The following is a 27,577-nucleotide window of genomic DNA, read 5'->3' on the forward strand; positions in this document are numbered from 1 at the left end:
GATAATCAAAAACAATTGCACAAAATTGAAGCAAAAAGTAATAAATTTATTAAAGAATAACAAGTGAAATAAAGAGCAAATCTTCAGGGTGTCCAAAAAGCCAAAATAACAAACAAAATGAATATAAAAAGAAAAGAGGGGAAAATTAATAACCTAATCAAATAACAAAAGAAAATACATTTATCTTACCTAACTCCCTGCCCAAAAACAGAGATCAAACAATTTCAAAATAAACAAGGCAGGACACCCCGGATGCACGTTCACTTGAACTAATTAAAATCTCTAAACACAATTTGATCATCGGCCGGAGGGATTTCGGAGCTCTCAACCCACGTGCGACCGAACCAAGAATGAGCTCCTCGATGAGTGTCAGCAGCGTCCTTTTAAAGACCCCGCCCCGACTGGGCAACCAATGGCTGCTTACAACCCATGATTGGATCACCTGTTTAGAATTAGAGAAAACAGGAAAGAGAAAAGAAAAGAACACAGAGCAATAGAAAAACTAAACAGGTCGTAACAGTGGGAAAACCTGCAAAATCGGCAGTGTATCAAATACTTGTTCTCCCCACACTGTATATATACATATTATTATTAGCAGTATATATAATGTTCAAACTGAGCTTTGAAATAGCTTTTTTCTTGTTAAATTGCTTGATTTAGATGAATTAAGTATATACACAAAATTAATCATAATATCAACAATACTGACTGTAAGCAGAATACCAGATTTTGCTGGCATGAGAATAATTTTTTTTTCTTGAAATCTTCATAATTTAAAATACATGTACAGTTTTTGTAATATTGTACTGACATAAGAAAAACGTTTATAATAAAAACTAAGAGATTGTGTTTCCGTATTTTTTGTCATTTCAATTTCATGCAGTACTGAAACCATATACTCATCATATAATAAAACTGCAGATCTTTGCATAAAATATTTTGGGGGCAACTTCTCAACATTTCTCAACTAATTTTAAATTTCTTCCTGAATTTCTTAAATGAGCCATATGTGCAATTTTCACATCCCCTTCAACAGACCACCAAAAATGCAAATTGGCATAGCTAAAATTGAACTTGTGGTAGAATTTCCCCACATTTCTCAGCTAATTTTAAATTTCTTCCTGAATTTCTTAAATGAGCCATATGTGCAATTTTCACATCCCCTTCAACAGACCCCCAAAACTGCAAATTGGCATAACTAAAATTGCGTCATAGTGTTTTAGTGGTGGTTTAAAGCAGATCTTTAGTCTTTCAGCCCATTCAGTCGACATGTTCATCTACCTGCTGCTCCTCGCAGTCATCGTAAGTTTTCTCTTTGTGTCTTGAATTAGCTCACAGGTTTCTACAATTCTTACATCTCTGAAAAATAAGAAAATATGAGAGAACTTGTGTATGTATGACATCTGATTGTATTTGTACATAAGGCGACTGTCGAGGCTCAGAGAGTTCCAGGCCAACAGAAGACCGATTCATGTTTGTGTAAAATAAACAGCTCTATCTGGACTTTTCCCGCTGTACGGTTTGTGGAAGTCACAAAACAAGTCCAGAACTGTGAGGAGAACCTGAATGAATTTGAGGAAAAGGTAAGGTATCAGTTAAGTTTCTTTATAACTAAATGGACACTGCAATGATTTTTAGACGTTTTTCATTACAAGTGAGAAGAATCTCGAACTTTAGGCAATATCAATTAACTATCTGAGGTGACTTCCAGTTGAGTAACACAGATGCAGAACTGCCGTTAATGAGAGCCACTCTTCAGAACATCACAGCCCGTCTGAAAGCATTTAATTACCTTCACACAAGCGGACTGTACAACGCTCTTACCCTGCGACAGCTAATCCAAGAACTCGAGGAAATACATCAATCTGTTAATGAATCACACTTGCAGAACCCCAACAAGGAGACACATAACTTGTTAAATGAGGTAGACATTGCAACACATGAACATACATATTTCTAAACTCTTTTCTCTTGTGATCAGTGTTTCAAATCAATCTCAAGTTAAAGGTGATGACAGAACTATTTAAACAATACATAATAGTATATGAGACAACAGTTTAATGATACCATCTGTGTTGTTCTCAGTTAAATAAGGCAAAAAATGATATCCGGAGGATATACAAAGATGATTTCTTCAACCTGGAGACCACGAAGAAGAGGTTACGTGACCTCAACAACCGAGCACAGACTTGCAAGACCATACCAAACAATTTCAGAAGTGAGTACATTGCTATTTGTGAGGTTTTCTGAAAGAATAGGATACAGAAACGTAATTGCTTTCAAATGCCATTTTCTGAATTACTAAGGTCCAAAAAGGTTCTAACAAATTAAGAAAAAGCTTAAACTGTGTTACTACAATTACTTCCAGGCACTTGTCATCAGCGCATCATGACCAGAATAAGTTCTCCAAGTGTCACCAAGCTCAACTCCATCAGCAAATCTTATGTTTCTGGTGCTTGGGGCCGTGATGCCCTACTAACCGATCAGGAACGTTATTGGGAACACTGTCTGGTGAGTGGACACAAGCATGGGCACACAATCAGGGTGTACAACTCGCGTGAAGACTTCATGGCCAATAGGAACTACAAAGATGAACAGATAGCACCATCCTACAGTGACAAAAATGCTGTTCAGGGCTCTGGCACTATACTGTACGACAATACCGTATATTACCAATGCTACAGCACCGCTGAGATCTGTAGCTTTAACATTACAACACAAGCAACCAACCGTGTACAACTGGATGATGCCGGAATCGACAACAAGTTCCCTTTCTGCTACTACAGCTGCCGTGACTGGACAGACATCGACCTGGAGGCTGACCAAGACGCCGTGTGGGTGATATACGCCACCGAGGAGAACCACGGCAACATTGTTGTGAGTCGCTTAGACCCAATGGAGCTCAATATCACCCACACCTGGAAGACACATCTCTTTAAGAGGTCCGTCACCAGCACGTTTATGGTGTGCGGGGTCCTGTACGCTACACGCTATGTTAGTACTTACCAAGAAGAAGTGTTTTATGCCTTTGATACAACCACTGGCAAAGAGATAAACACTCTTTCTTTGGCTTTTGAGAAGGTTTCTGCTGGAATAGCCAATCTGAACTACAATCCTGTTGATGGGAAACTCTACTTGTACAATGATGCCTATCTTTTAGCATATGATACCTTCTTCTGAAGGCATTTCAAATGCATTTACCCAATAAAAAGTTTGTTGTGTTTTAAATTCAAAACTGGTCTTTTTTTCTTCTTTTTTTTCCAAAGACTTTTACTTCTGGCAACCAAGAGAGCAACTCTTAAAACATGACATTCAAAAACGATAGTTACAATGAGGTACTAAACTTAAAATGGATACAATGCAACTTATATCACCTTCAGACATGCCTAAAAATCTGATGAAAATCAATGCATAATGAATAAACATGAACGTTTTAAGTTTATAATAATATTAGGCTATACATTGTCCTTCATATATTTTAATGTAGAAAGTAGCAGTTTCATCAACAGCCTGCAGCTCCCTCTGGTGTTTGTATGAAAGCTTCTTCAGACTGTGCTCTTTCTTGCTCTTGTTTTCCTGGTTTTGAATCCTCCTGTTCAGTCTGTTTATGATCATCTGGAAATTAGACAATCCAGTATGTCATTCCTTACAACTCAATTTTAGCTAAGAGACGAAAAGCATTTACAAAGCATTGTATTGGATGAGCCAAGTTCGAATCTGTTGTAAAATAGCTAATGGCTGACACTTGTGACCACACATCATTTGTTGCTTTTCATAAACAACCTCCAGTTAAGCTAAAGTATTTGCTGGAAGACTTTTGATTATAATTATATGTGTGTGTATTTTTTTATTGAACACTGGTATCTTTTATCATATACTCCACTTCATGTCATGCTTAAAATGTCTTATTTCTTCACTAAATTACTACTTGGTTTGACTGAAGCGACTTCATACTCGTTGAGGACTCATTATCGTGCCTCTCTTTGCTTCCTTTTTATAGACACCATCGATTTTATGGGTTTTTCTTCACCCCTCACTGTTGAACCAGAAGAGCTTTATGACTCATTATAACTCAGCATACTCTTCTATAAGTCACAGACTAGAAGACAAACGGCAGTCTGAAGTTGTTATTGGTCAGGTGCTTCAAAGGATATCATGGTTGCTTAGTCAATATGACAGGCAGGGATCTTGTGGCTAACCATTATATCAGCACATGAGCATTTTAGAGCAACTGTTCAAATCGGCTGAAATTGGAGGGTATCATAGTTCATATGTGTTGTTTGCAGCTAGGTAATTGTGAATGACTACTGCTAGATAAAAAAAAAACACACACATCTGACTCTGAGTCATTGTTGTCCAACAGTTTTTGTGCACTCTTCAGTCCGTACATCAAGAACCTGGTTTCTACAGAAAATGTACAAAAGAGTAAAATTATACATTCATTATTTTGAACCATGTATCTTGGACGATAAAGACATGGCAGGTGAATGAAGCAATGAATGGGTAGGCCTAGTATCTTAGAAAAATATTTTTCAGTAAATCCCTGAGAAGTTCTTCTTCTTCTTTATATCAGTTTAATCTTTTAATTTTTATCATCCAATATTTTGTAATTTATCAGTATTGGCTGATATTGGATTTTCAATTGTGCATCCTCTTTTTCAAATTCAGATTACATTTGCACTCATCTAACACTCAAAATTAATTTAGAACATAAATGTCCATACACTGTAAAAAACTATATGATCAATAAATCATGACAACTTATGTTTTTACATTACCTCATCAAAGTAAATACAACAATTTTCAAGTTATACAACATTCAACTATTTTTTTTAAGTCAGATTAATGTAATTTAACGTGCATCAGTTATTTTATATATTTATATATATATTATTTTTTGCCTTTTATTTTAGTAGGAAAGTATGAGGTTAACTGAGGTTCTAATATTTATCAAATTGATGCTGTTTAAGCTCCATCCACACACAGAGTAGAATAAGCATATTTTAAGCCGATACATCAACATCCCGAATCATTGGGGTGGGGGAACGGATTTCGACAGCTGAAGTATTTTCCGTCGGATTCTGTTCCCCCTATGTTTCTTACGCAATGAGATTCTAATATGTATCACATTGAAATAGTTTTCTAGTTTCAATAGTCTAGTGGTCAGTGCCCTGACAATTTTTCTATTTTAGCTTTGGGCGACCCGAGTTCGAGTCCCGGGTCGTCGAACTTTCTTGATACTATACTGTCCTTTCATAATATAAGACAAAAAAAAAATTCTTTAAACTGATGCAAGTTAAGCTCCATCCACACACAAAAATAAAATACGCATTTTCTAAGCCATTACATCAACACCTCTCATAATGGGAGTGAGGGAACGGATTCCGACAGCTGTTTTTTTTGCCGTCGGATTCTGTTCCCCCCATATTTCTGACACACTGAGGTTCTAATATTTATCAAATTGATGCTGTTTAAGCTCTATCCACACACAGAGTAGAATAAGCATATTTTAAGCCGATACATCAACATCTCTCATCATTGGGGTGGGGGAACGGATTTCGACAGCTGAAGTATTTGCCGTTGGATTCTGTTCCCCCTATATTTCTTACACAATGAGATTCTAATATGTATCAAATAGAAGCAACTGACTAGCTTCAATAGCTTAGTGGTCAGTACACTGACAATATTTTTTTTCCCGCTTTGGGCAACCCGAGTTCAAGTCCCGGGTCGTCGAACTTTCTTGATACTATACTGTCCTTTCATAATAAAAGGAAAAAAAAAATTTTTTCTGTTCCCCCTATGTTTCTTACACAATGAGGTTGTAATATGTATCAAATTGAAACAACTTAATAGCTTCAATAGCCTAGTGGTCAGTGCCCTACAAATTTTTTTTTTTTTCGCTTTGGGTGACCCGAGTTCGAGTCCCGGGTCGTCGAACTTTCTTGATACTATACTGTCCTATAATAGTAAAAGGCAAAAAAAAATTTTTTTAAACTGATGCAAGTTAAGCTCCATCCACACACAAAAATAAAATCAGCATTTTCTAAGCCATTACATCAACACCTCTCATAATGGGAGTGGGGGAACGGATTCCGACAGCTGTTTTTATTGCCGTCGTTTTCTGTTCCCCCCATATTTCTGACACACTGAGGTTCTAATATTTATCAAATTGATGCTGTTTAAGCTCCATCCACACACAGAGCAGAATAAGCATATTTTAAGCCGATACATCAACATCCCGAATCATTGGGGTGGGGGAACGGATTTCGACAGCTGAAGTATTTGCCGTCGGATTCTGTTCCCCCTATGTTTCTTACACAATGAGATTCTAATATGTATCAAATTGAAAAAGTCTTCTAGCTTCAATAGTCTAGTGGTCAATGCCCTAACAATTTTTCTATTTTAGCTTTGGGCGACCCGAGTTCGAGTCCCGGTTCGTCGAACTTTCTTGATACTATACTGTCCTATAATAATAAAAGGCAAAAAAAAAATTCTTTAAACTGATGCAAGTTAAGCTCCATCCACACACAAAAATAAAATACGCATTTTCTAAGCCATTACATCAACACCTCTCATAATGGGAGTGAGGGAACGGATTCCGACAGCTGTTTTTTTTTGCCGTCGGATTCTGTTCCCCCCATATTTCTGACACACTGAGGTTCTAATATTTATCAAATTGATGCTGTTTAAGCTCTATCCACACACAGAGTAGAATAAGCATATTTTAAGCCGATACATCAACATCCCTCATCATTGGGGTAGGGGAACGGATTTCGACAGTTGAAGTATTTGCCGTCGGATTCTGTTCCCCCTATGTTTCTTACACAGTGAGGTTCTAATATGTATCAAATTGAAGCAACTTAATAGTTTCAATAGCCTAGTGGTCAGTGCTCTGCCAATAATTTTTTTTCGCTTTGGGTGACCGGAGTTCGAGTCCCGGGTCGTCGAACTTTCTTGATACTATACTGTCCTATAATAATAAAAGGCAAAAAAAAATTTCTTTAAACTGATGCAAGTTAAGCTCCATCCACACACAAAAATAAAATCAGCATTTTCTAAGCCATTACATCAACACCTCTCATAATGGGAGTGGGGGAACAGATTTCGACAGCTGAAGTATTTGCCGTCGGATTCTGTTCCCCCTATGTTTCTTACACAATGAGGTTCTAATATGTATCAAATTGAGACAACCTATACCTTCAATAGCCTAGTGGTCAGTGCCCTGACAATATTTTTTTTTCCACTGTGGGCGACCCGAGTTCGAGTCCCGGGGTCGTCGAACTTTCTTGATACTATACTGTCCTTTCATAATAAAAGGCAAAAAAAATAAAAATTCTTTAAACTGATGCAAGTTAAGCTCCATCCACACACAAAAATAAAATCAGCATTTTCTAAGCCATTACATCAACACCTCTCATAATGGGAGTGGGGGAACGGATTCCGACAGCTGTTTTTTTTGCCGTCGGATTCTGTTCCCCCCATATTTCTGACACACTGAGGTTCTAATATTTATCAAATTGATGCTGTTTAAGCTCCATCCACACACAGAGTAGAATAAGCATATTTTAAGCCGATACATCAACATCCCGAATCATTGGGGTGGGGGAACGGATTTCGACAGCTGAAGTATTTGCCGTCGGATTCTGTTCCCCCTATGTTTCTTACACAATGAGATTCTAATATGTATCAAATTGAAAAAGTCTTCTAGCTTCAATAGTCTAGTGGTCAGTGCCCTGACAATTTTTCTATTTTAGCTTTGGGCGACCCGAGTTCGAGTCCCGGGTCGTCGAACTTTCTTGATACTATACTGTCCTATAATAATAAAAGGCAAAAAAAAAAATATTTAAACTGATGCAAGTTAAGCTCCATCCACACACAAAAATAAAATCAGCATTTTCTAAGCCATTACATCAACACCTCTCATAATGGGAGTGGGGGAACAGATTTCGAGAGCTGAAGTATTTGCCGTCGGATTCTGTTCCCCCTATGTTTCTTACACAATGAGGTTCTAATATGTATCAAATTGAGACAACTTAATACCTTCAATAGCCTAGTGGTCAGTGCTCTGACAATATTTTTTGTTCCGCTTTGGGCGACCCGAGTTCGAGTCCCGGGGTCGTCAAACTTTCTTGATACTATACTGTCCTTTCATAATAAAAGGCAAAAAAAAAAAAATTCTTTAAACTGATGCAAGTTAAGCTCCATCCACAAACAAAAATAAAATCAGCATTTTCTAAGCCATTACATCAACACCTCTCATAATGGGAGTGGGGGAACGGATTCCGACAGCTGTTTTTTTTGCCGTCGGATTCTGTTCCCCCCATATTTCTGACACACTGAGGTTCTAATATTTATCAAATTGATGCTGTTTAAGCTCCATCCACACACAGAGTAGAATAAGCATATTTTAAGCCGATACATCAACATCCCGAATCATTGGGGTGGGGGAACGGATTTCGACAGCTGAAGTATTTGCCGTCGGATTCTGTTCCCCCTATGTTTCTTACACAATGAGATTCTAATATGTATCAAATGGAAAAAGTCTTCTAGCTTCAATAGTCTAGTGGTCAGCGCCCTGACAATTTTTCTATTTTAGCTTTGGGCGACCCGAGTTCGAGTCCCGGGTCGTCGAACTTTCTTGATACTATACTGTCCTTTCATAATAAAAGGCAAAAAAAAAATTCTTTAAACTGATGCAAGTTAAGCTCCATCCACACACAAAAATAAAATAAGCATTTTCTAAGCCATTACATCAACACCTCTCATAATGGGAGTGAGGGAACGGATTCCGACAGCTGTTTTTTTTGCCGTCGGATTCTGTTCCCCCCATATTTCTGACACACTGAGGTTCTAATATTTATCAAATTGATGCTGTTTAAGCTCTATCCACACACAGAGTAGAATAAGCATATTTTAAGCCGATACATCAACATCCCTCATCATTGGGGTAGGGGAACGGATTTCGACAGTTGAAGTATTTGCCGTCGGATTCTGTTCCCCCTATGTTTCTTACACAATGAGGTTCTAATATGTATCAAATTGAAGCAACTTAATAGTTTCAATAGCCTAGTGGTCAGTGCTCTGCCAATAATTTTTTTTCGCTTTGGGTGACTGGAGTTCGAGTCCCGGGTCGTCAAACTTTCTTGATACTATACTGTCCTATAATAATAAAAGGCAAAAAAAAAATTATTTAAACTGATGCAAGTTAAGCTCCATCCACACACAAAAATAAAATCAGCATTTTCTAAGCCATTACATCAACACCTCTCATAATGGGAGTGGGGGAACGGATTCCGACAGCTGTTTTTTTTGCCGTCGGATTCTGTTCCCCCCATATTTCTGACACACTGAGGTTCTAATATTTATCAAATTGATGCTGTTTAAGCTCCATCCACACACAGAGTAGAATAAGCATATTTTAAGCCGATACATCAACATCCCTAATCATTGGGGTGGGGGAACGGATTTCGACAGCTGAAGTATTTGCCGTCGGATTCTGTTCCCCCTATGTTTCTTACACAATGAGATTCTAATATGTATCAAATTGAAAAAGTCTTCTAGCTTCAATAGTCAGTCAGTGCCCTGACAATTTTTCTATTTTAGCTTTGGGCGACCCGAGTTCGAGTCCCGGGTCGTCGAACTTTCTTGATACTATACTGTCCTATAATAATAAAAGGCAAAAAAAAAAATATTTAAACTGATGCAAGTTAAGCTCCATCCACACACAAAAATAAAATCAGCATTTTCTAAGCCATTACATCAACACCTCTCATAATGGGAGTGGGGGAACGGATTCCGACAGCTGTTTTTTTTGCCGTCGGATTCTGTTCCCCCCATATTTCTGACACACTGAGGTTCTAATATTTATCAAATTGATGCTGTTTAAGCTCCATCCACACACAGAGTAGAATAAGCATATTTTAAGCCGATACATCAACATCCCGAATCATTGGGGTGGGGGAACGGATTTCGACAGCTGAAGTATTTGCCGTCGGATTCTGTTCCCCCTATGTTTCTTACACAATGAGATTCTAATATGTATCAAATTGAAAAAGTCTTCTAGCTTCAATAGTCAGTCAGTGCCCTGACAATTTTTCTATTTTAGCTTTGGGCGACCCGAGTTCGAGTCCCAGGTCGTCGAACTTTCTTGATACTATACTGTCCTATAATAATAAAAGGCAAAAAAAAAATTCTTTAAACTGATGCAAGTTAAGCTCCATCCACACACAAAAATAAAATCAGCATTTTCTAAGCCATTACATCAACACCTCTCATAATGGGAGTGGGGGAACAGATTTCGACAGCTGAAGTAGTTGCCGTCAGATTCTGTTCCCCCTATGTTTCTGACACACTGAGGTTCTAATATTTATCAAATTGATGCTGTTTAAGCTCCATCCACACACAGAGTAGAATAAGCATATTTTAAGCCGATACATCAACATCCCTAATCATTGGGGTGGGGGAACGGATTTCGACAGCTGAAGTATTTGCCGTCGGATTCTGTTCCCCCTATGTTTCTTACACAATGAGATTCTAATATGTATCAAATTGAAAAAGTCTTCTAGCTTCAATAGTCAGTCAGTGCCCTGACAATTTTTCTATTTTAGCTTTGGGCGACCCGAGTTCGAGTCCCGGGTCGTCGAACTTTCTTGATACTATACTGTCCTATAATAATAAAAGGCAAAAAAAAAAATATTTAAACTGATGCAAGTTAAGCTCCATCCACACACAAAAATAAAATCAGCATTTTCTAAGCCATTACATCAACACCTCTCATAATGGGAGTGGGGGAACGGATTCCGACAGCTGTTTTTTTTGCCGTCGGATTCTGTTCCCCCCATATTTCTGACACACTGAGGTTCTAATATTTATCAAATTGATGCTGTTTAAGCTCCATCCACACACAGAGTAGAATAAGCATATTTTAAGCCGATACATCAACATCCCGAATCATTGGGGTGGGGGAACGGATTTCGACAGCTGAAGTATTTGCCGTCGGATTCTGTTCCCCCTATGTTTCTTACACAATGAGATTCTAATATGTATCAAATTGAAAAAGTCTTCTAGCTTCAATAGTCAGTCAGTGCCCTGACAATTTTTCTATTTTAGCTTTGGGCGACCCGAGTTCGAGTCCCAGGTCGTCGAACTTTCTTGATACTATACTGTCCTATAATAATAAAAGGCAAAAAAAAAATTCTTTAAACTGATGCAAGTTAAGCTCCATCCACACACAAAAATAAAATCAGCATTTTCTAAGCCATTACATCAACACCTCTCATAATGGGAGTGGGGGAACAGATTTCGACAGCTGAAGTAGTTGCCGTCAGATTCTGTTCCCCCTATGTTTCTTACACAATGAGGTTCTAATATGTATCAAATTGAAACAATTTAATAGCTTCAATAGCCTAGTGGTCAGTGCCCTCACAATATTTTTTTTTTTCGCTTTGGGCGACCCGAGTTCGAGTCCCGGGGTCGTCGAACTTTCTTGATACTATACTGTCCTTTCATAATAAAAGGCAAAAAAAAAAAATTCTTTAAACTGATGCAAGTTAAGCTCCATCCACACACAAAAATAAAATCAGCATTTTCTAAGCCATTACATCAACACCTCTCATAATCGGAGTGGGGGAACGGGTTCCGACAGCTGTTTTTTTTGCCGTCGGATTCTGTTCCCCCTATATTTCTGACACACTGAGGTTATAATATTTATCAAATTGATGCTGTTTAAGCTCCATCCACACACAGAGTAGAATAAGCATATTTTAAGCCGATACATCAGCATCCCGAATCATTGGGGTGGGGGAACGGATTTCGACAGCTGAAGTATTTGCCGTCGGATTCTGTTCCCCCTATGTTTCTTACATAATGAGATTCTAATATGTATCAAATTGAGAAAGTCTTCTAGCCTCAATAGTCTAGTGGTCAGTGCCCTGACAATTTTTCTATTTTAGCTTTGGGCGACCCGAGTTCGAGTCCCGGGTCGTCGAACTTTCTTGATACTATACTGTCCTATAATAATAAAAGGCAAAAAAAAAAATCTTTAAACTGATGCAAGTTAAGCTCCATCCACACACAAAAATATAATAAGCATTTTCTAAGCCATTACATCAACACCTCTCATAATGGGAGTGGGGGAACGGATTCCGACAGCTGTTTTTTTTGCCGTCGGATTCTGTTCCCCCCATATTTCTGACACACTGAGGTTCTAATATTTATCAAATTGATGCTGTTTAAGCTCTATCCACACACAGAGTAGAATAAGCATATTTTAAGCCGATACATCAACATCTCTCATCATTGGGGTGGGGGAACGGATTTTGACAGCTGAAGTATTTGTTGGTATGGATGTATGTAATCCAGTATGGATTCCATTCTGTTAGGAGATAGCAGACACAGAGAGAGGTGGATCGGTGACAACACAGTGCTTTATTGAACAGCAATCACAAACAGGTAAGTGATCACAGATGATGGTATATTGTGACTATATCAACAATATTTTGTGCTCTTGACTGCAATGACACATCTTTTACTATGTGGACTTTGTGGAATCATCACATGCCTATAGACTAAACACATAATACGCATGTACATGCCATCAATGTTTTCACAGATTCACGTTTTTGAAGTTTACACAGAGATGATAATGATATCGCTTTCAAAACCCGTTTCAAAAACTTGCACTTTGAAATCTATTTCAAAGTTTGCGTTCTCAGGCCACCACAACGCCATTGTCATGTAAATGAACAGCCAGAACGCATTAAAGGTTTTCTGTTTTCAGTTGAAAACGGTGTCGTGTAAGTGGCCCCTAAGTTAATAACAATGGAAATGTGATAAATTAAAAACTTACTTAAGCTAAGACTTTCTTCTAGAGCTGCTGTACAGCCAAAACAATCTTTGTTACATTAATTTCCTATTATTACTGTAAAGCTGCTTTAAACAATCTGTATTGTCAAAAGTGCTATATAAATCCCCATGTTTGTTTCTATAGCAATTGATTACAAGTTCATTGTTCAAGTTCATTGGAGACTTACTGAAAGATGAGCTCATAAGTTAGAATGTAGGCATCACTGTAAACATACAGCAGATGATCTCTGGGGTCATAGTTTAGAAACTGAATATTAGTCTGCACCTTCTTAATGTGAATTCTCAAATCGTATCGCTCTTCTTTTGTTTTGGTGTCATAAGAGTAAAAGATCTCTTCAGTTTCTTTATCTAGGTAACGAGTAGCATAAAGCACACCACACACCATGAAGGTGTTTGTGACAGTCCTTTTGTGAAGAGAAGTGGACCATGTTTGGTTCAAAACAGGAGGGTTACTAGTCTCAACTTTACTGATCATCACATTTCCAAAGTTGCTTGTGGTTGCGTATATAACATAGACGCCTGATTCATCTGTGGCAAAATCCATATCTGTATAGGCGTATGTTACGCCGAGGTGTGCGAAAGGAAACTTGCTGTTGAAACCTGCATCATTAGGTAAAGCAACAGTACTGACAGAACTAGTCGTCATGTTGAACTGACAGACGGAGTATGTGTTGTAACAGTTATAATAGAGCGCATTGTCATACATGACCATGTTTGGCCCCTGAATTGTGTTTGTTGTGGGGTTGGAGCTTGATATATAGGTATCTGTTGGTCCTATACCCAATATAATAGCACTCATACTACTGTACTGGCGGATAAAGTTGCCATAAAGGTTACTACTTGACAGAACCACGAGCCAGTACTTGTTCTCGTCGCCTGGAGCCGGCTTTGCATCTCGACCCCAAGCACCGAAAGTGTAGGATGTTCCATACACAGTGAGGGAATATGTTCTAGGTCCTGAAACATTGACCATGTGGCCCAGACCACAGTGACCTAAAAATAAAGCAAATATGTAAGTCTAGTACATTAACACAGGGGTGTAGCTGTGGCTACGTAAGTTTATACATGCCTGGGGAAATTGTAGGAGCTGGTGTTGTACTATTGAGCACATCTTTGCACCGTTCCAGGTCCTTCTTAACACGCTGGTTCTCTCGCTCTTTCACCATCACTTGTATGTGGTCAAACTTCTCCAGCTCCACCGTCGTTTCCTCCATATCCTGAAGCTGTAGGAATGAAGGTTTAAATAAGAATAAGCAAAATGCACATAATTCACGAAATGTCCCAGTGACATAGTATTGAGGAATTGTGGACCTGAAAAGTAAAAAGAAAAAGAAAAATGCAAATAATAAATAAATTACTTAAACATCTATTTAAGATCTATTTGATTAATTAATATTCATATTTTTTTATTTGTCTGACATAAATTTGTACATAATGCAAAACACTGAAAAGAATAAAAAATAAAAACAAATAAATAAAATTTATGAAATATTTCAAATTAATTTAAATACACTGTATTTAAATGCTTGATTTAAATTAAATATTTACATTTATTTTAAATAAACATATACATTTAATTATTTTAAACATTACATTTAATGTTATACATTTTGAAAATTATCATGTTCTGCGACACCTAATATGACTACGAAACAATATGTTTGATATTTTGATCTTTTTGTACACGTACTGAAAATTATCCATTTTGATTAGGAATTAATTTGACACTTAGAAATAAACACATTGCATAAAATTGTAATAGAAATGTAAAAGAGCTGTGGTGTAGATAAATTCACCTCTGCTGCAGTCTGTCCACTGAGCAGCTGGTAATTGTTGGTGGTCCTGTTGAGTTTATCCAGAAGGTCTTGAATCTCCGCTAACTCTAATTCAATAATGCGTAGAGACACGGCTGCATACAGATTTCCATTGTCTTCTTTTTCCAGCATGGACACATTTTCCAGAAGCTGCCAGATACGACGTTGTAGACCCAACACAAGCCTGTCAATCTCTGTCATCTGCACACATTTGAAGAGAACAAAATTTTGCTTTAATAACAGATTGTATAGAGTTATATGGCAAAGTGTAAAATTAGTTTTTAACTTACATGACTGATTTGCAAATCATAAAAATCACAATACTATGTATTGATATTTTTATACCTTTTCTGAAGTGATGTTCCCTGTGCATTTTGAAGCCATGAACTCAACATTCTTGAGTTTATTCTCAGGAAAAGCAGGATCAGAATTTTGCAGCTCACACACACAGTCCTTGCCTCTCGTTGACTGTGGAGACGGAATAACAGGGTTATTACTGTACATAACAAAATTAATTCCAACATACAAGAAAAATTACACCTTAAAAAAAATATATATAACCAAATTTGCTAAACACTTTTTTGAAAATAGTGTCAGAAACAATGTAAAAAATAATAATGTTAATAAAAGGACAGTTCAATTTTACCTGTGATAAAATTAGAGGAATGACGACCATCAAAATGAACATGTTTGACTGACTCATGTTTGAGTTGAGAATGATTGGGATCCTGTAGCCTTGAGAATAAAAAGACAGAAGCAGAGATTTAAAGCCACAAACCCAGGATTGGTCAGTAAGTCAACAGTGCTGACATGAGAAAAATTATGAAATTAGGAAGTTCATCACCTGATCCTGCAAATACTTTGAGATTGCAAATGGGCTATTTCAAAACTCAGTTTGAATATTATATATACTGCTAATAATATATATATATATACACACACACACACAGTGGGGAGAACAAGTATTTGATACACTGTCAATTTTGCAGGTTTTCCTACTTACAAAGCATGTAGAGGTCTGTAATTTTTTATCATAGGTACACTTCAACTGTGAGAGACGGAATCTAAAACAAAAATCCAGAAAATCACATTTTCTGTGTAAGGACATCAGGGATAAAATTGTAGACCTGCACAAGGCTGGGATGGGCTACAGGACAATAGGCAAGCAGCCTGGTGAGAAGGCAACAACTGTTGGCGCAATTATTAGAAAATGGAAGAAGTTCAAGATGACGGTCAACCTCCCTCGGTCTGGGGCACCATGCAAGATCTCACCTCGTGGGGCATCAATGATCATGAGCAAGGTGAGGGATCAGCCCTGAACTACACGGCAGGACCTGGTCAATGACCTGAAGAGAGCTGGGACCACAGTCTCAAAGAAAACCATTAGTAACACACTATGCCGTCATGGATTAAAATCCTGCAGCGCACGCAAGGTCCCCCTGCTCAAGCCAGCGCATGTCCAGGCCCGTCTGAAGTTTGCCAATGACCATCTGGATGATCCAAAGGAGGAATGGGAGAAGGTCATGTGGTCTGATGAGACAAAAATAGAGCTTTTTGGTCTAAACTCCACTCGCCGTGTTTGGAGGAAGAAGAAGGATGAGTACAACCCCAAGAACACCATCCCAACCGTGAAGCATGGAGGTGGAAACATCATTCTTTGGGGATGCTTTTCTGCAAAGGGGACAGGACGACTGCACCGTAGTGAGGGGAGGATGGATGGGGCCATGTATCGCGAGATCTTGGCCAACAACCTCCTTCCCTCAGTAAGAGCATTGAAGATGGGTCGTGGCTGGGTTTTCCAGCCTGACAGCGACCCGAAACACACAGACAGGGCAACTAAGGAGTGGCTCCGTAAGAAGCATCTCAAGGTCGAGCTGCCAGTTGCATAAACTGTTAAGACTAGTCTTACAAGTTAGTCATCCAATTTTATTCTTTAAAATTGTTAATAACTTTTTAAAGTCAGTAACATAAAACATAGATTGGTCTAATTTGACACCGAACAGTAAGACTGATTACCCCTAACTAACTTCTGGTTGATCATACTAAGACACAGTCTTAACATAGTGGCTATGTTTATGCAACTGGCCCCTGGAGTGGCCTAGCCAATCTCCAGACCTGAACCCAATAGAAAATCTTTGGAGAGAGCTGAAAGTCTGTATTGCCCAGCGACAGCCCCGAAACCGGTCTGTATGGAGGAGTGGGCCAAAATCCCTGCTGCAGTGTGTGCAAACCTGGTCAAGAACTACAAGAAACGTATGATCTCTGTAATTGCAAACAAAGGTTTCTGTACCAAATAAAGTTCTGCTGATGTATCAAATACTTATGTCATGCAATAAAATGCAAATTGATTTTCTGGATTTTTGTTTTAGATTCCGTCACTCACAGTTGAAGAGTAGGCTACCTATGATAAAAAATTACAGACTTCTGCATGCTTTGTAAGTGGGTATTACGCCCCGCCTCTAGGGAAATATAAAACACTAAAGAGGCGTAATAAATAATGAGTTGGGTTGTGGAAATGGAAACCCAGCACGCATCCCTCCGGTCGATAATCAAAAACAATTGCACAAAATTGAAGCAAAAAGTAATACATTTATTAAAGAATAACAAGTGAAATAAAGAGCAAATCTTCAGGGCGTCCAAAAAGCCAAAATAACAAACAAAACGAATATAAAAAGAAAAGAGGGGAAAATTAATAACCTAATCAAATAACAAAAGAAAATACATTTATCTTACCTAACTCCCTGCCCAAAAACAGAGATCAAACAATTTCAAAATAAACAAGGCAGGACACCCCGGATGCACGTTCACTTGAACTAATTGAAATCTCTAAACACAATTTGATCATCGGCCGGAGGGATTCCGGAGCTCTCAACCCACATGCGACCGAACCAAGAATGAGCTCCTCGATGAGTGTCAGCAGCGTCCTTTTAAAGACCCCGTCCCGACTGGGCAACCAATGGCTGCTTACAACCCATGATTGGATCACCTGTTTAGAATTAGAGAAAACAGGAAAGAGAAAAGAAAAGAACACAGAGCAATAGAAAAACTAAACAGGTCGTAACAGTGGGAAAACCTGCAAAATCGGCAGTGTATCAAATACTTGTTCTCCCCACACTGTATATATACATATTATTATTAGCAGTATATATAATGTTCAAACTGAGCTTTGAAATAGCTTTTTTCTTGTTAAATTGCTTGATTTAGATGAATTAAGTATATACACAAAATTAATCATAATATCAACAATACTGACTGTAAGCAGAATACCAGATTTTGCTGGCATGAGAATAAAAAGTTTTTCTTGAAATCTTCATAATTTAAAATACATGTACAGTTTTTGTAATATTGTACTGACATAAGAAAAACGTTTATAATAAAAACTAAGAGATTGTGTTTCCGTAATTTTTGTCATTTCAATTTCATGCAGTACTGAAACCATATACTCATCATATAATAAAACTGTAGATCTTTGCATAAAATATTTTGGGGGGAACTTACTTTTAAATTTCTTCCTGAATTTCTTAAATGAGCCATATGTGCAATTTTCACATCCCCTTCAACAGACCACCAAAAATGCAAATTGGCATAACTAAAATTGAACTTGTGGTAGAATTTCCCCACATTTCTCAGCTAATTTTAAATTTCTTCCTGAATTTCTTAAATGAGCCATATGTGCAATTTTCACATCCCCTTCAACAGACCACCAAAACTGCAAATTGGCATAACTAAAATTGCGTCATAGTGTTTTAGTGGTGGTTTAAAGCAGATCTTTAGTCTTTCAGCCCATTCAGTCGACATGTTCATCTACCTGCTGCTCCTCGCAGTCATCGTAAGTTTTCTCTTTGTGTCTTGAATTAGCTCACAGGTTTCTACAATTCTTACATCTCTGAAAAATAAGAAAATACGAGAGAACTTGTGTATGTATGACATCTGATTGTATTTGTACATAAGGCGACTGTCGAGGCTCAGAGAGTTCCAGGCCAACAGAAGACCGATTCATGTTTGTGTAAAATAAACAGCTCTATCTGGACTTTTCCCGCTGTACGGTTTGTGGAAGTCACAAAACAGGTCCAGAACTGTGAGGAGAACCTGAATGAATTTGAGGAAAAGGTAAGGTATCAGTTAAGTTTCTTTATAACTAAATGGACACTGCAATGATTTTTAGACGTTTTTCATTACAAGTGAGAAGAATCTCGAACTTAGGCAATATCAATTAACTATCTGAGGTGACTTCCAGTTGAGTAACACAGATGCAGAACTGCCGTTAATGAGAGCCACTCTTCAGAACATCACAGCCCGTCTGAAAGCATTTAATTACCTTCACACAAGCGGACTGTACAACGCTCTTACCCTGCGACAGCTAATCCAAGAACTCGAGGAAATCCATCAATCTGTTAATGAATCACACTTGCAGAACCCCAACAAGGAGACACATAACTTGTTAAATGAGGTAGACATTGCAACACATGAACATACATATTTCTAAACTCTTTTCTCTTGTGATCAGTGTTTCAAATCAATCTCAAGTTAAAGGTGATGACAGAACTATTTAAACAATACATAATAGTATATGAGACAACAGTTTAATGATACCATCTGTGTTGTTCTCAGTTAAATAAGGCAAAAAATGATATTCAAAGGATGTACAAAGATGATTTCTTCAACCTGGAGACCACGAAGAAGAGGTTACGTGACCTCAACAACCGAGCACAGACTTGCAAGACCATACCAAACAATTTCAGAAGTGAGTACATTGCTATTTGTGAGGTTTTCTGAAAGAATAGGATACAGAAACATAATTGCTTTCAAATGCCATTTTCTGAATTACTAAGGTCCAAAAAGGTTCTAAGAAAAAGCTTAAACTGTGTTACTACAATTACTTCCAGGCACTTGTCATCAGCGCATCATGACCAGAATAAGTTCTCCAAGTGTCACCAAGCTCAACTCCATCAGCAAATCTTATGTTTCTGGTGCTTGGGGCCGTGATGCCCTACTAACCGATCTGGAACGTTATTGGGAACACTGTCTGGTGAGTGGACACAAGCATGGGCACACAATCAGGGTGTACAACTCACGTGAAGACTTCATGGCCAATAGGAACTACAAAGATGAACAGATAGCACCATCCTACAGTGACAAAAATGCTGTTCAGGGCTCTGGCACTATACTGTACGACAATACCGTATATTACCAATGCTACAGCACCGCTGAGATCTGTAGCTTTAACATTACAACACAAGCAACCAACCGTGTACAACTGGATGGTGCCGGAATCGACAACAAGTTCCCTTTCTGCTACTACAGCTGCCGTGACTGGACAGACATCGACCTGGAGGCTGACCAAGACGCCGTGTGGGTGATATACGCCACCGAGGAGAACCACGGCAACATTGTTGTGAGTCGCTTAGACCCAATGGAGCTCAATATCACCCACACCTGGAAGACACATCTCTTTAAGAGGTCCGTCACCAGCACGTTTATGGTGTGCGGGGTCCTGTACGCTACACGCTATGTTAGTACTTACCAAGAAGAAGTGTTTTATGCCTTTGATACAACCACTGGCAAAGAGATAAACACTCTTTCTTTGGCTTTTGAGAAGGTTTCTGCTGGAATAGCCAATCTGAACTACAATCCTGTTGATGGGAAACTCTACTTGTACAATGATGCCTATCTTTTAGCATATGATACCTTCTTCTGAAGGCATTTCAAATGCATTTACCCAATAAAAAGTTTGTTGTGTTTTAAATTCAAAACTGTTTTTTTTTTTTCAAAGACTTTTACTTCTGGCAACCAAGAGAGCAACTCTTAAAACATGACATTCAAAAACGATAGTTACAATGAGGTACTAAACTTAAAATTAATACAATACAACTTAAATCACCTTCAGACATGCCTAAAAATCTGATGAAATCAATGCATAATGAATAAACATGAACATATTTTAAGTTTATAATAATAGTAGGCTATACATTGTCCTTCATATATTTTTAATGTAAAGTAGCAGTTTCATTGAAAGCCTGCAGCTCCCTCTGGTGTTTGTATGAAAGGTTCTTCAGACTGTGCTCTTTCTTGCTCTTGTTTTCCTGGTTTTGAATCCTCCTGTTCAGTCTGTTTATGATCATCTGGAAATTAGACAATCCAGTATGTCATTCCTTACAACTCAACTTTAGCTAAGAGACGAAAAGCATTTACAAAGCATTTTATTGGATGAGCCAAGTTCGAATCTGTTGTAAAATAGCTAATGGCTGACACTTGTCATATACTCCAATTCATGTCATGCTTAAAATGTCTTATTTCTTCACTAAATTACTACTTGGTTTGACTGAAGCGACTTCACACTCGTTGAGGACTCATTATTGTGCCTCTCTTTGCTTCCTTTTTATAGACACCATCGATTTTATGGGTTTTTCTTCACCCGTCACTGTTGAACCAGAAGAGCTTTATGACTCATTATAACTCAGCATACTCTTCTATGAGTCACAGACTAGAAGACAAACGGCTCTTAAAATTGGATGTGCGAGTAAATGTCAGTCTGAAGTTGTTATTGGTCAGGTGCTTCAAAGGATATCATGGTTGCTTAGTCAATATGACAGGCAGGGATCTTGTGGCTAACCATTATATCAGCACATGAGCATTTTAGAGCAACTGTTCAAATCGGCTGAAATTGGAGGGTATCATAGTTCATATGTGTTGTTTGCAGCTAGGTAACTGTGAATGACTACTGCTAGATAAAAACAAAAACAAACAAAAAAACAACAAAAAAACCACACACACCTGAGTCTGAGTCATTGCTGTCCAACAGTTTTTGTGCACTCTTCAGTCCGTACATCAAGAACCTGTTTTCTATAGAAAATGTACACAAGAAAAAAATAAATTATTAATTCATTATTTTGAACCATGTATCTTAGACGATAAAGACATGGCAGGTGAATGAAGCAATGAATGGGTAGGCCTAGTATCTAAGAAAAATATTTTTCAGGAAATCCCTGAGAAGTTACCTTTTTATCTCGATAATGTTTTCTTCTTCTTCTTTATATCAGTTTAATCTTTTAATTTTTATCATCCAATATTTTGTAATTTATCAGTCTTGGCTGATATTGGATTTTCAATTGTGCATTTGCACCAGTGGGGATTTCTTTAAGACTGCAAGGGAAGCTCGGCTTCCCCTATAATGTCAAAAAAATTAATGGTCAAATATGTACTATTGTGTTAACATTTTATTAACTAAAAATGCGTTCATCTCAAAGACGAGTTCGTTCAGAATCAGCTGCATATAGCAGGTCGGCTGACTCGATTCTCATACATTCCCGTAGCGTCACAGTGCATTTCCCTGTTGAAGCCCAGCGTCCATTGACTTCAATGGGGCTGCTTCGAACAGTTTTTTTCAGTGCTTCGAAACTAGACGGTCATTGGATAAATGCTGCGATTATGTCCCGCCCACGGACGCTCAGCGTCTCTGGGGGTGAATGAGAAGTGGGCTGGCCTGGACGCTGGGCTTCTGCGTGATGATTGGAGTGTCTGTCGAAAGGCTGCGTCTCCTTTTGATTGACAGCGATTTCATACAATAAAAAGTCGCTGATGTTGAAGCTGTTCGAGCTCAGTCCCATCGCGGATTTTTCAAAGACAAACTGCTGCAACCTATTTCTTGGTATTTGCTTGTCGAAATTGCTAGCCAATTTTCATAATACATTTCACACAATTATACATTTATATCTTTATTATATTATAACTTATTATATTTTTTTATATTATTATTAGTAATAATTTAAAAAAAAATATTAAAATAATTTAAAAAATATTAGTAGTAGTAGTATTATTATACTTTATTATATTATTATTTATACCTTTATTATATTATTACATTTATACAATTATATTTAACTCTGCTGGCCATTGAGAGGACACTGGTCAAGTTAATGGAAAAGATGCCTAGTTGGTACGACAGGGTCACAGAGCATTTTCTTGAAAAGGAACGTAGGGCAGAATTTACGTATAAATAAATGGACAATTTTTATGATGTAGGCCAAAAATGAGCTTCCCCTCTTTGAAAGACCAGCAGCCGCCACTGATTTGCACTCATCTAACACTCAAAATTAATTTAGAACATAAATGTCCATACACTGTAAAAAAACTATATGATCAATAAATCATGACAACTTATGTTTTTACATTACCTCAATAAATACCTCATCATAATATTTTTCAAGTTATACAACATTCAACTAATCTTTTTTAAGTCAGTTTAATGTAATTTAAGTTTAAATGACTTGTAGAGCTAAGTTGTTTGTACTTCAATTTAAGGCAGCAACTTGTTTTTACAGTGTAAACTATTCTTAACACCCTCATATTAAATTGGGAGATAATAATACAAAAACAATAAAAACAAAATTATCAACAAGATATATTATTATACATCAATTATGTAAATAAATATAAGACCCAGTGCTAATTTATTAAAATCAACTCATCAATAGCTGAAAGAACATATATAATAAATTAATAATAATTAATAATTAAACTGTAAATACAAATAAAATAAAACTAAAGAAAATTTTGTACAAATAAAATACAACAATAAAGATAAGAGTAGAAAAGATAAATAAAATAATAAGAGAATAAAGAGAATAAAAATAATACTATAAAGAAACAAAATAAGCATAGAAGCATAGAAAAAGGAATAGAAAAATCTATAGAAATATGAAAAGAAAAAAAAAGTAATACAATTAGGGTGAAAAACTGATTAATATTAGAAAAGCGTAATAGGGAAATGGAATGGATAATGTTAGAGAAATAGATGAAAAATAGGGTTTAAAAAATAAGGGTTAAGAAAGAGTTAAGAGTATTTCCTGCCCAATTTTTCATAATATTAAATTACCAAAATGCTCTTGAGACTTGACTTGTGCCCTAATATATCATAAAAACAATATGTTACAGACGTTATCAATGTTATCAAATTGATACTGTTTAAGTTCCCTCTATACACAGAATAGAATAAGCATATTTTAAGCCGATACATCAACATCTCTCATCATTGGGGTGGGGGAACGGATTTTGACAGCTGAACTATTTGCCGTCGGATTCTGTTTCCCCCTATGTTTCTTACACAATGAGATTCTAAGATTTATCAAATTGCAGCATATTTCTATCCTCAATAGCCTAGTGGTCAGTGCCCTGACAATTTTTTTTTTTAGCTTTGGGCGACCCGAGTTCAAGTCCCGGTTCGTCAAACTTTCTTGATACTATACGGATTCTGTTCCCCCCATATTTCTGACACACTGAGGTTCTAGGCTAATATTTATCAAATTGATGCTGTTTAAGCTCCATCCACACACAGAATAGAATAAGCATATTTTAACCTTCATCATTTTGCTTAGTGTAAAGGGAAGGCAAATACTGGGGTAAAATGAATTTGCAACTGTACTACGAAAATACCTAAATCATGCCTCTTTAGTTTTTCGTGCTCTAGCTTGCAGTTGAGACGCTCCACTTCCTCACGTTGTAGACCTAGCTGAAAAACCACTCAACATGGAAGTGTGCACACACACACACACACACACACACACACGATGAACTTGACATAGAAACACAGAGTCTATCTGTGATTATATTGAATTGACATCTGTCAGTAAGTAAGAGGACCACCAAATATCGTATGAAATGTAATATCACCTGTTCGCGTAAGGTCTTGACCTCTTTGAGTAGCCTGGTGACACACACCATCTGTTGCTGATATGCACAGCGAGCCTGTGACCTTCTAAGAAACAGAGACACCACTAATCTTGCAATCAGATGGTTGCAATCAGATAAAATTTTAGGTTATTATTATTAGTGGTGCTTGCTAAGATTATTGCTTATATTTAAGGTTAGAACAAACCTAGCAAGTGCATAGCAACCACTCAGAACAGAAGTTAGTGAAGATTAACTCACGCCACATTCATGTCCATCTCCAACTCTTGTAAACTCAGGGAGAAAACAGGATTTCTCATCTCTAGGTCTAAGGAGAAATGTGTTGAATGAAAACATGAAGTTATAAGTGTGTGTTCATGTGTGCACCTCACCTGTAGTAAAGGGTGGCAGGTAGCTCATAAGAATACTGTTGGTCCAGTCATCGTTCACCTCTCTGTGTAGTATACCAAATACCAGAAGTTATGGAGTGTCATTAAATCAAATTTTGAAAAACAAGTTTTTTTTATGTGATTGCTTAATAAACACAGCTGAATTATGTTTGATTGTAGTATCTGTGTTATTTCAGTATTGTTTACATACTATTATGGTTTTTATTGAGACTTTATTTTTTATATTTTCAGGAATCGTTTTAATTTTTGTTTTAGGAATTTTGTTATGTGCTTATATCATTTTCTATTAGTTTTTATATATATATATATATATATATATATATATATATATATATTTATCAATTATTAATTTATCAAAATAAATTAAAGCTATATCTATATATATATATATATATATATATATATATATATATATATATAGCTTTAATTTATTTTGATTGAACATTTTGTAATTTTAGTATTTAAACTTAGAAAAAAAAAGATAGAAAAGAATTGTTGTTTAAAAATAATTGATTGTTGCAACTTACAGTTTTTTTCAATTGCTTACACACTAAAATTAAAACTTTCCCACAATTAGCAAAACCTTACACTCAAGGAGCAAAACACAAGGCTAGATTTGCACAACTGTAAGCACATTGTCAGCTTCACACTTTTTGCAAAACATTACACACAGTGATTTGCAAAACACTAAACACACTTGTATGCATTTGACACAGAAATTTATCATGATGTAATTTCCTTGTAATTTCAAAGCAAAGACTTTCAAATGAACACACCCATGAACCAATTGGTTAAACAGCCACCAGGTACGCACACACACTGGTGCTTAATTGTAGACACACCAATCAGGTTTTAGCACTATAAAAAGGCAACAGGTAAGTTCACCTGTCTTCAACAAAAATGTACAGTGTCAGAGGAAGTGTTCTGTTATTTTAGTGCTGTATTTTAGTCCAGGTAAGCCCTTCTTCGATTCTCTGTTCATTTTGTATTTTTAGTTTCACATAATTCTGTATTTTAATTAGACGCGCTGCTACATTACAGTTTTTCTCGATTGTTTACACACATTTTCTGGTACTTGAGACACAATGACCACAACATGCAACTCATTCACCAACCGCCTGAACCAATTCTGCTAAACTACAAGCACAATTCCTGCTTTACACTCAAATTGCAGTTCTAAAACACACCTTTTTCAAAACACTACACACAATTCTCTGCTTTTGGCACAATTTTCATGCAGAAAATCTCTTGTTTTCACAAGGAACACACTGCCATTCAGATACACACACTGACTCATCACATGGGCAAACACCCGTCACACAGTTTTACAATTAGCAATCAGAGCTTTAGCATAAAAGGGCAACAGGTGAGCTCTTCAACAGGTCAGCTCTTCAACAGGTCAGCTCTTCAACAGGTCAGCTCTTCAACAGGTCAGCTCTTCAACAGGTCAGCTCTTCAACAGGTGAGCTCTTCAATGGAGCAATGGATGCCAACATTGGATTGTTTTTGTTTTTTACTGTAACTGTATACAGTAAATTCTTCTGTTGTTTTGTATGTAGACCACTGTATGTACAACTTTGTGTTGGTTGGGATGTACACTGTGTACATTGTTTTTGTGGGAAAAATAAAATATATTTGTTACCGTGTATTTGTGTGTTCTGAGTATAAAAACAATATTCTCAAATATTTTACAACACACTTATGCATGTACTGTCTGTAGTAAGTGTAACACTGAACAAAAAAAGGCCTAAGTCATTATAATGAATGGAGAAGAAGTGTTTTCCAATCATCATAGTGTTTTACATTGAGCACATCAGTGTTCAACTGGTTCTTATAAATGTCTATTCATATGATGGTTTGTGTGTGTCATTTGAAAACAAAATACCATTTTGAGAAGAAATAACATTGTTTTGAATGTAAAGTTTCATTTTGCAGGAGCATTGAGGGGTTTTGCCCATTGTGTGTGTGTTTTTTGATTTGTGTGTAGAGTTCTGAGAATATGAGGCATGCTTTCAGAAAATGTGTGTAAACAATCGAGAAAAACTGTAAACAGAAGCCGCGAGTGAAAATTAATATTGCTTTCTAGTTTGCACTTAAGCCTTTGCTATTGAAGAGTTTCGATTCAGCGCATTCTCACGCTATTCAGACTTAATTGCCCGAGAGAAACAGCTGTACTCACTCAAGCGGTGAAAGCACTATCTGTATATCTGTGTAATTTGCGCGCTGTCGCGGAAGCGTCAGCGGAAGCGTTCAGCTCTCGTGTTCAGCCTCCTCGTGTGAAGACCGACTCGGGTAAAGACCAGCGACTCTACCTGCGCGACTCCACCGAGCAAGGACACCAGAAAGGCACTTAAGTATCTCCTTTTCCCTTTTCCTTCACTCTTTTCATCTTATTTTTCACCTTAATCAACATGTGCCTTCAATACATTCCTGTTATCTCTCGGCAACGCCCTTTCATCACGCGCAAAAGGCAGCGCAATACTGCCAATCTGCGTCCCATTCTCTCATCCTCACACACTCCTCTCTCTCTTTCCGTGGGTCTATGGAATTGTCAGTCAGCAGTCAATAAAGCTGACTTCATTCCAGCCTTTGCATCTCATTCTTCTCTTAATATCTTAGGCTTGACTGAGACCTGGATCCGGCCAGAAGACTCAGCAACCCCCGCTGCTCTCTCTAACAATTTCTCCTTCTCTCACTCCCCTCGCCAGTCTGGGAGGGGTGGGGGTACAGGGCTCCTCGTTTCTAACAATTACAAATACTCCACGCTCTCTTCTCTATGCAACAACAACTCATTTGAATATCATGCTATTACACTTACAACTC

At 37.3% G+C, this 27,577-nt stretch overlaps 4 protein-coding genes across 5 annotated transcripts; 2 read left to right on the top strand and 2 right to left on the bottom strand.

Annotated features, from left to right (window-relative positions):
* Nucleotides 1-1,221: 1,221 nt before the first annotated feature.
* Nucleotides 1,222-3,237, top strand: LOC311071192 (olfactomedin-like). Its single transcript, XM_084095419.1, has 5 exons — nucleotides 1,222-1,302; nucleotides 1,425-1,583; nucleotides 1,712-1,924; nucleotides 2,086-2,218; nucleotides 2,369-3,237. Exons 1-5 carry the CDS (start codon nucleotides 1,270-1,272, stop codon nucleotides 3,178-3,180), a joined length of 1,350 nt encoding a protein of 449 aa, XP_083951545.1. The 5' UTR covers nucleotides 1,222-1,269; the 3' UTR covers nucleotides 3,181-3,237.
* Nucleotides 3,238-12,407: 9,170 nt separating this feature from the next.
* LOC311071410 (olfactomedin-4-like) lies at nucleotides 12,408-15,406 on the bottom strand. The gene is made up of 5 exons (XM_084095817.1): nucleotides 15,325-15,406; nucleotides 15,024-15,146; nucleotides 14,661-14,879; nucleotides 13,934-14,087; nucleotides 12,408-13,857 (listed from the first exon to the last, which is right to left on the bottom strand). The coding sequence occupies exons 1-5, from the start codon at nucleotides 15,379-15,381 to the stop codon at nucleotides 13,028-13,030; spliced, it is 1,383 nt and encodes a 460-aa protein (XP_083951943.1). The 5' UTR covers nucleotides 15,382-15,406; the 3' UTR covers nucleotides 12,408-13,027.
* A 2,953-nt stretch (nucleotides 15,407-18,359) lies between these two features.
* LOC311070532 (olfactomedin-like) lies at nucleotides 18,360-20,422 on the top strand. The gene is made up of 5 exons (XM_084094442.1): nucleotides 18,360-18,507; nucleotides 18,630-18,788; nucleotides 18,916-19,128; nucleotides 19,290-19,422; nucleotides 19,565-20,422. The coding sequence occupies exons 1-5, from the start codon at nucleotides 18,475-18,477 to the stop codon at nucleotides 20,374-20,376; spliced, it is 1,350 nt and encodes a 449-aa protein (XP_083950568.1). The 5' UTR covers nucleotides 18,360-18,474; the 3' UTR covers nucleotides 20,377-20,422.
* A 5-nt stretch (nucleotides 20,423-20,427) lies between these two features.
* Nucleotides 20,428-24,801, bottom strand: LOC311070536 (uncharacterized protein). Of its 2 annotated transcripts, none has more exons than XM_084094450.1 (6): nucleotides 24,737-24,801; nucleotides 24,606-24,638; nucleotides 24,348-24,432; nucleotides 24,111-24,186; nucleotides 21,453-21,521; nucleotides 20,428-20,800 (listed from the first exon to the last, which is right to left on the bottom strand). In XM_084094450.1, the coding sequence occupies exons 2-6, from the start codon at nucleotides 24,620-24,622 to the stop codon at nucleotides 20,685-20,687; spliced, it is 363 nt and encodes a 120-aa protein (XP_083950576.1). In that variant the 5' UTR covers nucleotides 24,623-24,638; nucleotides 24,737-24,801; the 3' UTR covers nucleotides 20,428-20,684. The 2 variants fall into 2 exon arrangements, with proteins under 2 accessions (XP_083950576.1, XP_083950575.1); XM_084094449.1 differs by having other exon boundaries at nucleotides 24,606-24,672; nucleotides 24,737-24,792.
* Between the last annotated feature and the right edge of the window lie 2,776 nt (nucleotides 24,802-27,577).

This window comes from Abramis brama (genome assembly GCF_963993115.1).
Source record: "Abramis brama genome assembly, chromosome: 20".
Lineage (NCBI taxonomy): Eukaryota > Metazoa > Chordata > Actinopteri > Cypriniformes > Leuciscidae > Abramis > Abramis brama.